Raw genomic sequence first — 18,328 nt, forward strand, 5'->3', positions numbered from 1 at the left:
ACGTCACCACAAGTTGTAATCATTGATCATTGACGACGATGATGATGATTACACGACGTCACTGCTGCCAGTTGTGTTGGTGCGAGATGGCTCATGAATTTAGCTATCCGGGTGTTGGTGTAGCTTGTAGTTCCCTTGCCGTAGTGATGATGTTGTAGTGAGTTTGTGCAATGTTTACCAATCTGGAGAAACAGAAGATGCGGCTTGGATGTTTATCTTGTTTCACGATGGGCGGGCGGTTATTCCAGGTTCAGTGTTGATTTCCAGAGTGTTCCAAAGCGGGTCCGAAATACAGAAGTATTGCTAAACGCGGCGTTCCGTAAAACGTGAACGGCGATAGCTGGGGCTTCTGATTACTGCTATTCGGTCAACCAATGAAGTACTAGATTGGTGACCAAGGTGAGATGAATTGGGCTGGACTTTGGATCTCCTTCTTCGGGCAACTTCTGCGGCGCAATGGAGTCAACAAATTGTGATGCTGTGTATCCGTCAGGGCTGGTTGATCCGGTCGATGGACCAAAATGTTGGGATGCTGGGTACCTTCCGTGGACTGTATTTCCGATTCCAATGGTGGGGGGGTCTTGGGTTTGGGTTCCTTGAAGATCGATGGATTCCTTCGGCGATAGTTGTGACTTCTTGGGTTGGTAATTAAACTCCGATTTGCAGGTAAGTACAATTTATTCACAACACATTGAGTTTTTGGCACAATTTATTGACACAGCAATTTTAGGGAAAATCAACACTTTAATCAAACATTTATTCTAACTACGACATTAATTTAACTACAAGACTACAAAACATCTATGCCAATGGCGGGTTTTCTTAAGACTAAATTATATAATATTACAAATGGAGAAATTGGTAAGAGACAGAACATATAAGCACAAAAGGTGCATTTTTCTTCGATCTCCTCAGTTAGGTGCATCGATCAGCTGCTTCATTAGAGATGCTGACAGTTGGCTATCTTGATCTCTATCAATCCGTCCATCTTCATTCAAGGCTCAGAGACGTAGGAAGGGTCCTTGATTAGTTTCGCTAGTAATCCAACAGCTTCTATTTATAACCCAAAAATCAAATATAAGGTAATACAACCTGCATTTTACAAATTAAGTGAATAAATGCGGGTAACATCCAGATATTATTTTTAACAAAATTCGGTCAACCGATACTCAAATTTTGTATTCTATGTCCGGACAAGTTTAGGTAAAAAATAGCAATCTGACAAGTTTAACAATGGTTTTTGCAGCTTCTGGGACTTCAAACTCCGCTCCCACACTATGCTGTAAAATGTAAGAATAATCCATACTGCGACAGACTACAAACTCTCTCACAAGCTGCACACACATTGAACAGCCAAAACAGCAGTATTGAAAATCAATAGCAGAAAATCCTATGTCATCCTATGCAATTTCGAAAAAAACAACACTTTTGTGCAGGCTTGATATCCACTACATCCACAAATCAGACTCTACTCCAATAATGAACTTTCTTGGAGGTAGAATAATCGGTATAAGATTCTATGCCAGACCGGCATTAACAACCCAAGTAACAATTTTAGCTTTATTATGGTCAGCAAAATATCGTTTGGACTATCGCATTAATCTTCATAAAAAGCTAAAGCGCATTCTATAACATCACCTGGACTCTAATAAAGCCAAAATCAGGCTATTTGGCCCTTCCCTAGAAACGTCATCAAGACATATAATTGTTGGTCATCAATGTTGGTCACCAAAGCTTTTAAAAAGCTATTATTAAACATGTTAGAAATTTTTGTTTTTTTCGGTTCTGTCAGTTCTCGGAGTTTTTTTTTATTTTTTCCAGCAACCATAATGGTTGATGAATGATGATTGCATTATTCAGATATGATCTGGTAAAATTAATAGCTAAAAAAATCAATGTTTTAACCATATATTGAGCTTCTTTTCTACTGCCAGTCAAGATTTTAGGTAAAATGTATATGAAATAGTATCTTAAAATTAATGCGCTTCGTCAAATCTGATGGTCAATCATGATGGAATTGATGGAAAAAGGCCTGAAAAAATATTTTCCAATGCTTGCATTGTGAATCCATCAACATGGCGTCATTTTGTGCCCTTTGATTTTGCAACAAACATGGCGTGAGTCTATTCATAGTTTTATTATGGTTTAATGATGACCCCAAAAAAAGCTACGATTTGACGTTTCTCTCGCAAGCCAACCAATTACACGCTAAGGTTGAATTCCTCATTTCTGAGTTGTTAATCATTAGTACAGTAAATGAGGACAGACTTTTTGAATGAAAAGGGATTGGTTTTGAATGACCCGTGGAATAAATCATGAGTTGAAGTCAAATTTCGTTGTCTGACGCCATCTTGAAATCCAAGATGGCGGCTTCCGCTGAACTTCAAAATGGTGTAAATGACTTGAAATCGCATGAAACCCCAACAAAATGGGTATCGGGTGAAAGGGCTAAACGAGTAGAAGTTGAATTTCGCTATCAGATGCCATATTGAAATCCAAGATGGCGGCATCCGCTCAACTTGTAATGCTTAATGCTGACAAAAAGTCGCATTAAACCACCACTATACGGGTATTGGGTGAAAGGGCTAAACTAGAAGTCGATTTTTTTTTCCGACGCCATCTTGAAATCCAAGATGGCAGCTTCCACTGAATTTAAAATACTGTTAATCAATGAAAATCGCTTGAACACAACTTTTTTCACGTTATACTACATTAAAACTACTATTTTAAGACAATGTAGATCATTTTAAATCACTTTTATTATTTTTTCATTATGTTTCTAATGCATTTAGCACTTTTCTTGTTTTGTTTATAGTTTTTGTTTTTTTTTGCCATTAATGTAATTCTATTATTCCTATCATGCTATTATGTTTAAATTGTATTGGTCTTATTCTAGCGAAAACTATAAGGTTATGTTGTTTCTGTTAACCGTCTGATTGAATTCGATGTTGCCAAAATCGAATGTTGCCAAAAACGATCAGGGTCTGTATTGTGATGGTTTTTGTGGGATTTTCAGTCACTTACAGATTTTCAGAGAAACGCGAAAAGAGATATTTGACTTCTATCATTTAGCCTTAGCACCCAATACAATATATTTGGGAGTTTCATGCTATTTTCATTCATTTACAGTATTTTTAAGTTCAGCTGAAGCCACCATCTTGGATTTCAAGATAGCGTCAGAATGCAAAAATAAACTTTTTATAGCTTATCCCAATTGACAAACACCCATATTTTGGAGGTTTCATGCAATATTCAATGATTTAGAGCATTTTTAAAGTTTATAGAAAGCTGCCATCTTGGATTTCAAGATGGCGTAAGATAGCAATATTCGACTTCTACTCGTTAAGCCCTTCCACCCACTACCACCTGGGTTTCATGTCATTTTAAGTCATTTACTACATTTTAAAGTTTAGCGGAAGCCGCCATCTTGGATTTTAAGATGGCGTCAGATAGCGAAATTCAACTTCTACCGGTTGATTTCTTTCAACTTATACCTCTATAATATAGGTTTTATGCGATTTTCAGTCATTTACAGTATTTTCAAGTTGAGTGGTAGCCGCCATCTTGGATTTAAGATGGCGACGGGCAACGAAGTTTGACTTCTACTCGTTTATAACTTTCACCTAATAACCATATTGTGAAGGTTTCACGATATTTTCAGTAATTTACAGCTTTGAAAATAAAAGCGGAAGCCGCCATCTTGAATTAATGATGGCGTCAAGCAACAATTTTTTTCCTACTATTTGGGCCCTTTCACTCAATACTCATATTGTAAAAATATTCATACCACTTTCGGTGATTTCAAGTTTTCAATGATGTATTTTTTTAATTTTAACTCAAAACCAACACGCATAACTTACCAAAAATGTGTAAAAATGGGAGTTCCAATTCAAATATTTGCTATCTAATCTGAGTGTCCTGTTTTGACATCTTGATCGAGAACTGTCACTAAGTTTTATGGCGGTTTAATAATCATGCACTGAGTGCTATTATAGAACATGCACAAGAAAGCTTGGAGCAAACTTCTAGGTTTGTGTTTTATTATAGTTTAAAAAAAGCATTCACAACTCTTTCAAAATAACTAAAAGAGCATGTTTAATAAAAGTTTTATTAGCGTTTTCAAAACCATCTGAAAACATATGGTCGAAAAAAAAATTATAAGCATTCTGCATGACCATAATAAAACCGCCATAAAACGAGCGGCTCAAAAAAATGCCATAATTTAACCATAATAAAACTTCCTAATGCTAGTTGGCATAATCTGTGTTACTTGGGAAGCTCTCTAATAACTGGCATTGTCCTGGCATAACTTTCTTATCTTTCTATTAACATTGTTACTATCATGTAATGTTCAACTGCTATAACCCATTTTTTTTTCAGAAAAATACACAGAAGTTTAGTGTTATTACTTAGTTCTACGAATAACTTAATCGTTTAGGAAACAATTTATATTTAAAAATAGCCTAACTTTATGAACTAAATAACTTAATATGAATAAATTTCGGTTGGAACCATTTATATATTTGTAGATTTTTTATCGTTTTTTCCAAACTCCGCCTTAAAACGTGTTTTATATGTCTTCTATTAATAATTAATAGAATAATTTTTGTTCAAAAAGAAAAGCCAGAATGGTGGTAAATTCAATAGCTATTTTAAATCGAAAAACACATGAACCAAGGATCTCTGGCGTGGCCAAATAGATATTTTTTTGAAAAATATCTTGATTTCCAATATTCTTATGTTTTCAGCATTTCTTATATATAGGCATTGACAACTCATTGTTAAACAGTTGCCATTAGTACGAATAGTTAGATTAACATATTCAGAAACATTCTGCCCAAAAAGTAAGTTGAAATAATGATTGGTTTCGGTTTTATGCAGATTCTAAAAAACTCCATCTAAAACCGGGGTTGGTTTTAAAAGGATTAATAGAATTTAATTTTTATTTTCTTTTCCATTAAGACAAATTAGACGAAGTCAGTAGAAAATAGTTTTTCAATTGTTTTTCCGTAAAAGTGAATCATTGCCTGTTGAACAGGACTTTAAAAGAATAATTAAAAACTTTGAAATTAAAGGATTTTTTGTCTTGTGATAATCTTAAAATGAATTTCCATCCTAAATTTCTGGATGCACTTGTAATGAAAATTCCTGATTTTAACAAAGAGCAGTTTAAAACTGCATTCTTTTTCTAAATAAAAGACACTCTAGTTTGACAATTTAGACAATAAGACGATTTCAATTAAAAAGATGCATTCAAATTTAAGAATCACACAAGTAGTAAAAAGCTCTAGCTCACATTTTTTGAAAACTGTTTCGAAAGATTTTGGCGTCATAAATTCGAATATTTTGTCAAATTTTGTCGATCATCTCAAGATTTGGTGCAATGGCTCGTATAATTTTAAAAATGAGCAATTTTTAACTTATTTCCAGTTGATAAACTAATAAACCTACATTGCAACTAAATACTGATCAAAAAAGTATTTATTATCCTTTATTTCACGAAGGATCAAGATTTTGCCTAGATTTTTTTATTTCAGAGTTAAAATGCTTTAGACTAGAATAAGGTTGCCAGAATTATCTCCGATCGTATCCGGGCCGGAAAAATAAAGGTAATTTGGCAAAATCCGAGCAGTTGATTTCAAAATTTTCTTTTCAACTCAAAAACCGGGCCATATTCCAGCAAATTAGGCAAAAAACTCATGAATTATTGAATAAATATCCAGAAGAAAAACAATTGAAACATTTTAATTTATTTTTGAAATGAAGAGTTAATCACCGTAAATTTGTTTAATGAAATTATTTTATCGGCTATATCGGTGAAAATGTATATTCTTTGAGAAAGAATATTTAAGAATTGAAAGAATATAGACGGATAGAAGATTAGAATAAGGTGAAAGATGTTGAAAATGAGCGGGAGGGCTTATTCTAATCTTCTATCCGTCTATATTCTTTCAATTCTTAAATATTCTTTCTCAAAGAATATACAATTTCACCGATATAGCCGATAAAATAATTTCATTAAACATTTTAATTTATTTAAAATACATCAGCCGATTTTAAATCGTATTTCAGGCATTCATAAAATCGTTCATGATTATTTTGAAAAACTCGCCGGACCGTTCTTAAATTTTGTCAAGACCGTCAAGTCCGGATAAAATCGGACAATCTGACAAGCTTAATTTGGAAAAAAAATAAATCGACCATTTTTGGAAAATCCAATTGAAAATGACCCAACTATTTCTGACGTCACAAAAAGGCGTTCCAAATTTTTGATATTAAATATTTTAATTTATTAAAAAACAATGTAGAAGACTGCAAAACGTTTTGTTCTCAAAAATATCTAAGATTCATTTTGATTTAAATTTTTTTTCGAAATTTGGTCAAATTCCTCTATTTTCGTAGAACTGTTTAAAAAATTAAAAAGAAAACTTATGAAACTTTTTCTCAGAAGTCATAATTGCTTGCAGCCATCGAGAAAATAAATCATTTATTGAAAACCTTTATTTTCAATAGCTATGTAACATTTTAAAGTATTTTCAAAAAAATACTTAAATTTTTCATCACTCTCAAACCAGTCAAAAAAGCTCTTTATTTTTTTTTGCACCAATGCACAGTTGGCCAGAAATGAAATTTAGCGGGAAACAATCAATAGTGTCCCCTTAAGTTTGATGCATTTGATGTCTTAGACAAATTTTAACAACAACTAAAGGCGGTCATTTTGACTGGAAAAAATTAGGGTGGTTCATAAGATTTCTGAGATCCGAAAATTGTTTCCCAACTGTGATTAGATAGAGGCCTACATTTATCTACAATAATGTAGAACATAATAATTCATGAAACTTTGGCCAAGACACCAAACATCTATCTCTTGAACTGAAAGTTTTATGACAACTTCTTTTCATGAAGTTAGGGTGGTCCTATCAAAATAAGTTTTTTTTTTAATATCATTTCATGGCGATATTTTATCAAAATCATTTATCATTTTCTCGTTTGTTTTCGTGAATATATTGGGATTGTTATCTGTTTAGAAGCTTCTTTTTCGAAATCTGTGTAAGGATAGCAGTGACGATTGTGTTAAAAAAATCAGCAGAAGAAAAGAAGCACTCAAATCCCGAAAAATCATCCATAAGCACTTGCTGGATTATCAAACAACAGTGACTGGAAGGTGTAGGGATTATCATTATTAGTGCAACAGGACCATCAAATAGAAATCAACCCACGCTGCCTCCTTCCCTCATCGCCTATCAATGGACTTTGGTGAGATTGTTTCATTTTATTTTGACTATATTTAAACATATTTTGTCAATCCTATTTGCCATGTAGGATTTCCCAATAAAACATCCCTTCCATTCCTTTCTGAAACAGCTTTATGGGTCGTATGAGTTCTCTGCACCTAAAGAGTTATTTTTGCTGTTTCAGATAATCCCTTCTATGATTACATTGACTTGTCACGGTGTGCATCATGGTACCACACTGATCTTCAAGAGCAGCACTTGGAATGAATATTGAATCCAGATACTCATTTTGGCATCTTGCGTTGCTCTTGATTATCAGTTGTCCCTCGTGTATCAGCCAATGCAAGATGTGTGTAGTCACCCTATGCTATGCTATGCTATGCTATATTTTATCAAAATCATTTATTCAGCAACATTTTAGATAATTACAATGCGCATAGTTCAACCTCTAAACCAACCGTCCCCCCCCCCCCCCCCGCGTTTCGATCCCGAATGAAGTAACCTGTGTCAATGTTCATTACGAAATCTACAACTTTTTAACCTGAAATAATCAAGCCCTCTTTCATAAACTGAGTTAAAACCAGATATACTTGAAACGATATACACCACTTAACGAGAAATCGGGACACACGAATAGCGCTATCTGGCGACAGAAATGGAACTAATACACTGTGATTTTTTTCGGAGCTTTGATCAGAGATGCCAGGTGTCCTGATTTTTCAATTTATAATCGCAGAAAGTGTGGCGTAGCATATAGAAAAGGCGGAAGTATAATAAGTAGTTTTTAAATAAATATGAATTATCAACAGCGCATATTCTTACAATTCTTAGAACATTATCCAAACCCTTAAAGCATCGGCAGCAATAGATGCTATCCCAGGTGTTAACTCGGGACACATTCTTGGTCCTTTGTTCACTTAAGCAGCTCATTTGCGCACCGGTAAGTGCTAAACTGGTTTCCATTTTTGCCACTGGTGACGCTCCGATAGGTGTTGTTGTTTTTTGTTGCTATTTGCTTTTGTAAATTTTTCCTAGATACTTTAGTACCTGTCAAATCAGGAGCTGGTTGGTATTGAAATATGGCTCCTGGCTTGCTGGAGCTCCTGGCTAATCTGGAACTGTCAAAATGCTGATCAAGGGTGCCAAGAAAATTATTTTCATCACTTTTTTGTTTAGTTTAGGAATACATAAAAAAATAAATTCCGCTTATTTAAGAAATGAATTCAAAATTCGCACCACCAGCCTTCCCTTCTTTCATGTTTTTCAGAAGATACGTCACTAGTCTCTTAGGCATAATTCCGAGTCCATTATCAGAAAACATGGATATTAGTTGTTAGCCTTTTGTTTTTTTTGGAGCACTGGCATTTCGGAAACGATTAGTTAGCATTGATTTTTTTAACCAATTTATTTATTATAAACATTTAAAGGAGATTATTGTCATGTTATTACTAAATAAAAGCTCGGTATAATATCGGTATAGGGTGAATTCCCCACGACCTAAGATCTTGATTTGTTAAATGATCCTACAATTTTTATAGTTTGATAATGATAAACCAATTTGTTTGAAAATGTTCAAATATTAACAAGAAACATCTAGCATGGGACAATACCATATTTTAATACGAATCATTTAAAAAACCCATTTTTTTTTGCCATATTGAAAAGCGATACCCGTCATCTAGTAAAAAGAAAATATCGATTTTTCTACGTAAATATTTTTTTCCTTAACTATTAGTTAGCAAAATTTTTATAAACTCCTAAGCAGTTTTTTCTATTCTGAATTTAAAATATTTTTATTAAAAATCACTTTATGAATGCGCATAATCTATGTATCTTTTGTTCTGTGCAAGAATAGAAACAAACAATTTCATTTATTATAACTGGCATCCCTGATCAAGTCGAGTCGGAATACACGCTATTCACAAGTTAGTCAAATTTCTTGAATTAGTGCTTCCATTTTCTCCGCTAGAGGATTCTGATGGTGTCGCTTTCTCATTATATGAAGAAAATAAGTGTGGTGAATATTGGTTTTAATTATATTTGTTAAAATCTTACTGTACGAACTTGTAGGTTAATTTTTCATGAGAGACATTTTACCCAAATCTACCCACCAACAATTTTCCGGTGTGAAGTTGGATGATTTTTTCTCTTCCTTCGGTATACAAATAAATAGCGCGCAACTGGTGGTTGCTTGGATGAAGCCAAATGTTGGCTGAAAGATTTTTGTTTTGATTTTTCTTTTTCTTTCTCCCGTTTTTGGTTCGGCTTGTTGTTGGCTTGTTATTCTCTTCCACATCATGGCACCTAATTGCGTCATGATGCTATTTACTGTTAACAGGAGGAAGCTGTTAAATTAAGGCTTTGGAATTAAAATACAGCTTGAGATTTTCGTTTACAGCACTGAAACTGTGTTTCTGGGAAAGATTTCATACCCGCAAAAAGTGTTCCATTTTTTTTTTAAACAAAGCGTCCGAAAATAGAGGAAATGTAAGCTGTCAAAAATCTAAGGACATCAGCCTAATTGCAAGGAATTAGCCGGAAAGTGCATCAGCCTAATTGCCTAAAATTCGGAATTAGATTTTTTTCGGATATCTCCCCTAATGGTGTGTAAATATCAATAAAGTATAACACCCTTAAAAAGAAATCAAGAAAAGAATGAATTAACACTGATAAGAGCAATCAAAACCGATGGATTCAAAAAATTATTGAATTACGTCCATTGGTCGAGAGAAATCGAATATAAGAATCTTACACCCTGCCTGTGTAACAGCAAACGAGCAGGACGATGACGGAGATTTCCATTTCTGTTCACTTCTTGTGATCTTCGAAGAAACATCAAGCTATTGGACATAACGATATGACACTATAATATAGGACGACAATACTGAGTGAGTGGAATAAACTTAAGCTGGACAGGAAATCTGACAGTAAGGTGGCAGAAATATGATTGAAAATTGAAAAAAAAAATAAATGAAAAGGAAAACATCTGCATTGTTTTGAAGTAAAAACTTTGAACTGTAAGTCGGATATCATTTTCATAATTCTAAAACTCCAAGCCACCCTACTTAAAAAATTTATACCATAGCATGGTGATGAACGTAACATCGGAATAATAAAATCCCTTGAAGGAGGAAATAGCCCCAGCATTCATCAATCGCTTCTTTCACATTCGCCTTCTCCCAGGAGGAGTAGAATGACGTCGCTTCAGAACAGAACAAAAAAAAACTCGATTCAACTCAAATCGAATAATGGGCTCTCAGGTTCGCAAAAGGAGAACTGGTTATATTCTTCCTAGCTCTGGCTAGGCTACGAGGAAGGATTTCCGACTGACAAGAGTGTGTGTGTGGGTGTTTGTGTCACTTCCGGTCGTTCCCCGATTTTATTGAATTGCTCATTGTCTGCCAGATTATGATGCTCTATGAAGTACCATTCTCGGTTATGACGGGAATTCTGATCGGACTTAGAAAGATTATGCTAATTTTGGGAATAAAATTGTCAAGAAATTTTTCCACATTAAAAAAATTTCTAAACAAAATAGATATTTACTCAAATACAGATTGAAATGTCAGATATTTTACAATAATTTACTCACTAGGGGCAATGTGAGCACCTCCGGGCTGGTGAATCGGGCACCCTTTGACGTCTACCGTAAAATTATCTCGCTTGTATTGATATTTTGTTTGGGACACTCGACGGTGTCAGATATAAACTTGGGAAGTATATTAAGTGAATGAATGCGGACTGTACAAACTTTGGAAAATCTGTTTTGAAACTTTGAAGAGTGGACTTTTAACAATAATTGTGAGATTTAACTCAAAATAGTTTAGTCCTTTGGCTTTGTATGTTGTTCATAAATGAGATGAGGTCCTGTTGTCAAATACTTATGCTGAAACGGGTTTAAAGATTTTTTGCTCTAGTAAGGTCCAATATTGATTAATTTTTGTCAGAACATAAACAGGTTGTTTTCGAAAAGAAGGGAACGTTTTCAATTCCTGAAAAAGATTCGCAGAACCTTCCCCCAATTGCTTGTCCTTATTCGCAACTTGTGTTAGATGCTTAAAGGTGAACCCAAAATTCACCCAAAATCTGTAATTGGATAGGCCACCCTAGGGCCTCTCACAAAACCTGTACCCGGTACCTGTTCCTAATGGACCCAATAAAAACAACAAACCGGGCTCCTCACTATATAGGTACAGTATGTTTGCATAGGATTGTACGCCGTCATCGTCCGTGTAGATTCATTTCGCTGTTCAAACAACGACGTCGAGGGCATACCTGAACATAAGATAAGAGCCGACGCTCGTCCAAATGAACGTGGAATTGAATTCTTTGTACTGCTCCTAGTACCTGGTTGTTGTTTTTCTTTCGCTCTCGTTTAGTACCTTTCTTTGAATTTTACCCGGCAAAATAGACGCCGCCGCCGCGACGACCGAGACCTGATGCTGACGAAAGCATATCGTGTCCTTACTATTCTATTTGCTGGGAAAAAGAAGGGCACCATCGTCGAGGAAAGCTCGAAAGCTGAAAAGCTGAAAAGCTGAAAACCGATAACCGGATCAATGCGATCAGCGAGTGGGAAAATGATGAACCAAACCGGTAGGGATTATCCGATTAGGGTAATTCGAATTATTGAATCGAAGATTGATACACCAGACTCAAATTTGAAATCTTAGTTTAAAAATTTAAATTTCGAATGCATTGTTTAAATTTTTGCGGCTAAAGATTATATTGATTAAAGGAAAAACATTTTTTTGGAATTCCAGCCTCACTCGAGTGGGATTCGTTTTTCCCGTCCAGGTTAGGTTGAGTGGAATGAAATCCAAGAAGTGGCTTTAGTTGACCGTGAAGAGTATCGTGATTGTATTCTCCTCCGGTCCTTATGATTATTATTCACACAGTCATCATTAGGACAGGAATTGTTGTATCAAGTTGTTGGTAGCAGTTGGTAGCACCATATGTCTGGGGATAACAATGGAGTCAGGTTGACGTGGGCTCTCTTCAGAAGGCAATTGTGAGAAATAGATAAGGCAGGATTGGCCAAGTCAATTTGGAGGATTCTTTTTCTTTTCCCAAAAACCTGTTTAGCATTCAGCAAAAATTTCCCTTCTTCAACTTGATTTTTAATTTTCGATTCCCAATTTTCCTAGGGTAAATGATCTTGAGCGGAACTAGTCGAAATCTGATCTTGAGCGGAACCATTTATTTTTCCTAAGATATAGGCAATGATTGTTTATGAATCTTATCAAAATGTTGAAAAAACACTTTTCCAAAACATTTTCATACAAGCATTAACATTTTTGCTAAAGTCTATTAACTGAAATAATGTTATTAGAAGATTTAAAAACATACGCATTTTTGCTGCAATTTTCATCAATCTACGCTGACTTTGAACGTCAATTTATGTAACCCTTGGCCGTTATAAACTGATTCTTAATGACTAAAATGGCAGAAAAATTCTTAAAGAAGCATTATTCGGGTTTTTGTAACAAGTTTTCCATCAAAATATCAATAAATCGCGTAGTTTTTAAAAGTAAAATATGATCTTGAGTGGAACCATCTTTGATCTTGAGCGGAACTACTAGCTTCCGAAATAAACCGCTAGATGCGCTGTCTTATGCCTAATGTCTCACACGCGTTTTTTACCCCTGAATATATGCAGCACCTTTTATTTCCTTATTATATCAGCTTTAGGGAAAGAAAAGATGTGAAATTAAATTCGAATAGAACAAAAATTAATTAATTGGTGTCATAGCGTACCAAACTAGGCACATTAAAAGCTTAATTTTTGGGGGCACAAGAAATGTGTTTTTGATTCTTTCTTTCAGAGGGACGACGGGAAGGAGGAGGAAGGCTTTCATACATATTTTTGCCATAATTCGAGAACTAATGAAGCCAATAAAGTTAAGCCATTATTTCAGAATAAGAATCAATCTTCATTGCCGTTACTATTCGTACTTCAAGAAGTAGCTTTCATTTAAAGAGGTTTTTTTATGTTCAAATTCCAATTGAAAACGATATACTACCTAATAAAAAAAATTTAAATTGTTTTTAACACACATTCCTTCAGTTTTACAAAGTGTAGCAGAGCACACCGGGTTAGCTATTTTATAATACTCCACGATTCAATTGATGGCCCGGTATTGAAACTCTATCAAATTCCCTTGTGTTTGATTTTACACTTGAGCTTGAACTGGAAGTCGGTTTGAGAAATGATTGTTTTATCAATTGAGCTAAATAATTAATGTTTCCATAAATTTTAAATATAAATAAATTTTATCTTGATTCATAAGAAACTGGAATTTACAATAAACTTTATTCTATGAATGAGTTGCTTAGAGCAAGATTGCCGAAATCACAGAAAAATCTGTTTTCACAGAATTTTGAGGAAATTTTCATCACAGATTTCACACAATTTTTGAACTTTGATCTGATTTCCATAAATATATTTTTTTGGTCAATATTTAATTTAGGTTTCTTACTTTGAATTAAAAAAGATGAAAATTTTCAGCTTAAACTAATTTTTCCCAACTAAAATTTAAAAATGATCCATTTCATCATGAGTTTCCAATGAAATTAAACGAATTAAGGGAATGAGTAATGACAAAAAATCAGATTTTTTTTCTCAAAAACGTTGATTAAGAGTAATGTACAGTTTTTTTTTTTGCAAAATCTGTAATTTAAGGCATCTTCTTATGTATTTCTGACTCTGTCGTTACTTTCAAAAGTCGTTCGGGTCAATATGACCCGAAGCGCAGATTCAAAGCATCTTAATCATAATTACAATATACTGAGGAACTGAAATTTTTGAGAGACCAAATATATTCTTTGAAAATGTTAATCAAATTAACGAGAAAGAACTAAAATTGAAGTTTGAAATATCAATTCATTAAGAAATGAGATACAGCGATGCAAAGACAAAATTGGAGTTACATTTTTTTTCTACCGGGTCCAGAATAGCGGTCAAAAAATTCATTGAACCCCCACATATTCATACATCATTGGATAGATGTATTCCTAACAATTCCAGAAATTAAAAAAGCACCCAAATACTGCAAAGTTGTCAGAAATTATAAGCAATTTAAAAATAAAATTGTTTTTTGGGACTTTTTTCATTCGGAGCCAACTACAGACAACCTAGTAGAACATATTCACTTTTTTTAAAAATATTTAGAAACTAGAAAAAATAACCTACACAATGAATCCAATATCATAAAAATCGGTCAACATTTGCGGCCACGGGAATAACAATAAATTACAAGTCAAATTTCCCCGTAACGCAGATTTTGAGAACAGCTTTGGAAGGTTAAGCAAGCAATAAATTTGAACGGATATTTCGAGAACAACTTCGGAACGCTAAGTTTCTTTTTTTACGTAAAAACATTAATTTTTTAACTTTAAAATCTTCAAAGATGAATTTCAATTGAAGTTTCACAGTTACACAAGTATTAGGAATGTGAGCTATTAAAGATGTAGAAAGAAGAAAATGGTTCCGCTCAAGATCATATTTTAGTTCCGCTCAAGATCAGCGTGGTTCCGCTCAAGATCAGAATTCTTACTCCAGTAAAACAGCTCTAGAGTTATTAGGATTTACTCTAAAATATTCTAAAAATCATTATTAGAAAGCAGAAACCAAGATCTAACCGCTGAACTAAAAATTTTTTTTGCTCGGTTGTAACCCACAGCCATACCGCTTGATCAACTGTTTCGAGTTGCGTCGAATTGAGCCATTTAGTTCTGCTCAAGATCATTTACCCTAATATGGTTTTCGATTTTTTTTTACATTTAGTTCTAAATACTATCGGTTTACATTAACCCTCATCTGTCCCTAAAATTTTTCCCCGTTACAGCCCCTGGAGTGTCAATTTGACACTTCTGACTAAAACCAATATATCTTCTTGTTTCCCAACCGAGTTTTACAAAAAGATGTTTTTCAGAGAATATTCAGCTACAATACTTAAGTTTTCCGTTATTCAAAGTCTAAGAAAAAAAATGCTTTCGAAAAAAGACTGTAGATCGGATACGCAATACTCAATACAAATTTCACTTAGTTTCCAAGAAAGCTGAAGTCTGAGATTTTTTTTGCAATATTTGTATACAGGGTATACAAACACCCCCGTATCCACCATACATTTTTCTTTTTGGTTGACTCAAGAAATGGTCAACCAAACGGAATCAAATTTGATATGGGAGGGTATTTGGATACAGAAAACGTTCCCGATTTCTATTTCTAATTTGTTTTATTTTGGTGGAGATAAGAAAGGGGGAGAGGGACTCCCAAACATCTTTCATGAATAACTCGAGAACGAATCAAGCAAATCGAATAAAATTTAGCATGGTAAGATATTTGGATACGAGAAATGTTTCTCTGGTTGTTTTTGTTTTCAGTGGGGAAATATCACCCTTTCTGTCATCCAATTATTCACAGCCTGGGTTGCCAGATGCACAGATTTGTCTGTAAAACACAGACTTTTGACCCTTTGTCTAGATATTGGTCAGACACAGATTTTGCCCTGATTTTTGCTCAAAGTGCCCAGATTTTACAGACTTTTGAAATTGAGTGATGAAATCAATATTCATGTATTGGATATGATCCGTAGGTGCCAGATTACAAGAAATCTCGCTTGTCTGCATTGGTATTTCACCAATCATTCATTAAAACTAAATTTTTCAAATTAGTTTAGCATCGTACGTGGTAGAAAACAGTGTTTGTTACATAGTTCTCAACTCGAAAATATCCCGAATACAAAACCACATCAACAATACCGCCATCGCCTAGCTTGACTAACCTATTCAATCGTCGCTCATACGCATTCTCAAATTAGATTAAATTTAAATATTTATTATGACAGGCTTTGAACGATTGCTAGATTGGTCGAGAGGATGGTGAGTTTCATTGCATTCTAGCAACCTAGAGAGCAGCGGTTCAATTCTCAAAGTGTGAATAGCTTTTGTAATCAAAGTCTAACATTAAAATCAATGAGATAGACCGTGGCAGACTGGCAGTCTAGCAATCGGTCATCTGGTTTTCAGAGTGAACTGTCAACCAGATTTTTTTCAGCGCGTAAAAAGTTCAACATATTATAGCAATCTCTTCAGCAATTGAAATGAACTTTAAAATTTTAAGAACCTAAGAACCCAAATTGTCGTAAACATACATATTGAACTATAAAAATGTTGTTCTGCCCAAAAATCTTATTCTGTTATTACGTCGTTTTTCATAACAACCATTATTCAAACAATTATTATTTATCAGCTACGAAAAATTCAACGCGCATGAACCTGCAAGAATGGGCCAGAACATAACGAAACCTTATTGAATAATTGTTAAATGCAAAAGAGGTGCTTTTCAGCAATAAACTATTTTTATTGAGAATCACTTTATAAGAAAGTAAAATAAGAACCTCCCGCACTGGTCGGTAGATTGATGAGGGAAATTTGACGTTTGAACATTTTTTTTTATTCAGTCTTCCTGCCCCAGTCTTAAGAAAATTCTGGTTGCTTTCAGCCTCGTCCTTATGCTAGAATAGTGATTAAAACACGTGGAGGATGGAATCAGGATTGCACAAAGCAGAGGCAAAGTTGCCCATAATTTTTCCAACTTTTTTTTCTTAAATATTTTAAAATTCGAAATACCCTAGCCATACCTACCATAGCAAGCAAGCACACATTCAATCTTTAACGCATTCACACATAAACACGAACCGAACATACGAAAACTACCAAACGTGATGGATTTCAACGAAAGCTTACATTCTGAACCGGGAAAATTGTTTCAAGTAGAATTGGTTGGGACATTTAATGCTTAAATTCAAATGAGAGGAATCCTAGCATCCTTTCAAGTATTCTCTTTTTTAAGCGGGATGAAGTGGAGAAAGCAGCCAAAACTATTTTCAAGCCCAACTCGAAAACAGAACCAACAAACAGAAACAAATTTGACATGGGAGCCTATGTTTGGGTACGCGAATTCTTTTATGAATATTTCAAACCCCTCGACTCTTTCAACTAGTTGAAGGAGAGGAGAGGATTCCATACAATATTTCTGTGTAACTCGAGAACTAATCAAGCAAATAGAACAAAATTTAGCAATGGAGAGTTTTTTGTATGAGGACGACTCTTCGAAGCATATTTTTGAGTATGAGAAATGTGCCGGTGATAATACAAAACCATTTCCATCTTCCTTTTGAGAAATCAGAAGAGAGGGAGTGAGGCTCTCATACAATTTTTTTTATAATTTCGTTTATTTGAAACAGCTCATACCGTAGGTTTCAAGGAGTCAAAAAAATCTGCTGAAAATCCGGATCCGGTGGACAAAACTTTGGACCAGAAAGTCATGCTTGCTTACGTCAGTTAGGAAACAACCTCAGCAAAGCCGTGCCACGTCTCGGTGGTTGTGTCGTTAGCGTAGTGAGACGGTACATTTATTCAGTCTGTAAAGCCTAAATCGGCTAAGGGGCCGTTCACTAATTACATAAGCACGATTTTGGAAATTTTCAACCCTTCCTCCCCCCCCCCCCCTGGTAAGACAAAGTAAGATTTTTCAAAACCACCCCTCCCCCCCTAGTAAGATCTTACGTTTTTATATTCTTTGAAAAATTGACACGTTTTTTTTAAATAGTTTGAAAATATTAAAAATGTGACATACATGCTTCAAAGCAAAGTACTTATTTAGTAAGATTAAAAAACTGTATTTTAAAAGCACAATCTATACAAATCAACAGATGAAAATTCATAAACGATTAAAGAAAACATTATTCAAGACGTAGCATGTTTGGGGTTACAATAATTTTTAATAAATTTCCACAATCGAATAAACAGTATAAAATCTAAATTCCGATTTAAAAGAGAGAGATCAGTTTAGCACAAGGTACCATACAAAATTGTTATGTTTATACCTGAAAATCATAAAAATCTTTAAAAAATATCATTTTATACTACTAGAATTGGGCAAAAAATGTTGAACGACAATCACGTTGTCAACTAACCTCAAAGCTCAGACTCATTCAGCGTTTAGCGATAGTTTTAGTATTTTTTTGGTAAAACGTTTGTAAAATTTAGAGACGATCTTTTTTAATAATGTGATTTAATGTTTTTGA

The 18,328-nt window shown here is 34.3% G+C and overlaps 2 protein-coding genes across 5 annotated transcripts in view; both read right to left on the reverse strand.

Annotated features, from left to right (window-relative positions):
* Positions 1-18,328, reverse strand: part of LOC129754912 (uncharacterized) — a 286,153-nt gene that overhangs the window by 235,046 nt on the left and 32,779 nt on the right. The window lies entirely within an intron of this gene.
* Positions 383-18,328, reverse strand: part of LOC129753634 (uncharacterized) — a 76,090-nt gene continuing 58,144 nt past the window's right edge. Inside the window, exon 3 of the mRNA XM_055749467.1 lies at positions 383-635. Coding sequence (XP_055605442.1) covers positions 383-635 — 253 coding nt within the window. The remainder of the gene's footprint in view (positions 636-18,328) is intronic.

Source organism: Uranotaenia lowii, chromosome 3 (genome assembly GCF_029784155.1).
Source record: "Uranotaenia lowii strain MFRU-FL chromosome 3, ASM2978415v1, whole genome shotgun sequence".
Taxonomy (NCBI): domain Eukaryota; kingdom Metazoa; phylum Arthropoda; class Insecta; order Diptera; family Culicidae; genus Uranotaenia; species Uranotaenia lowii.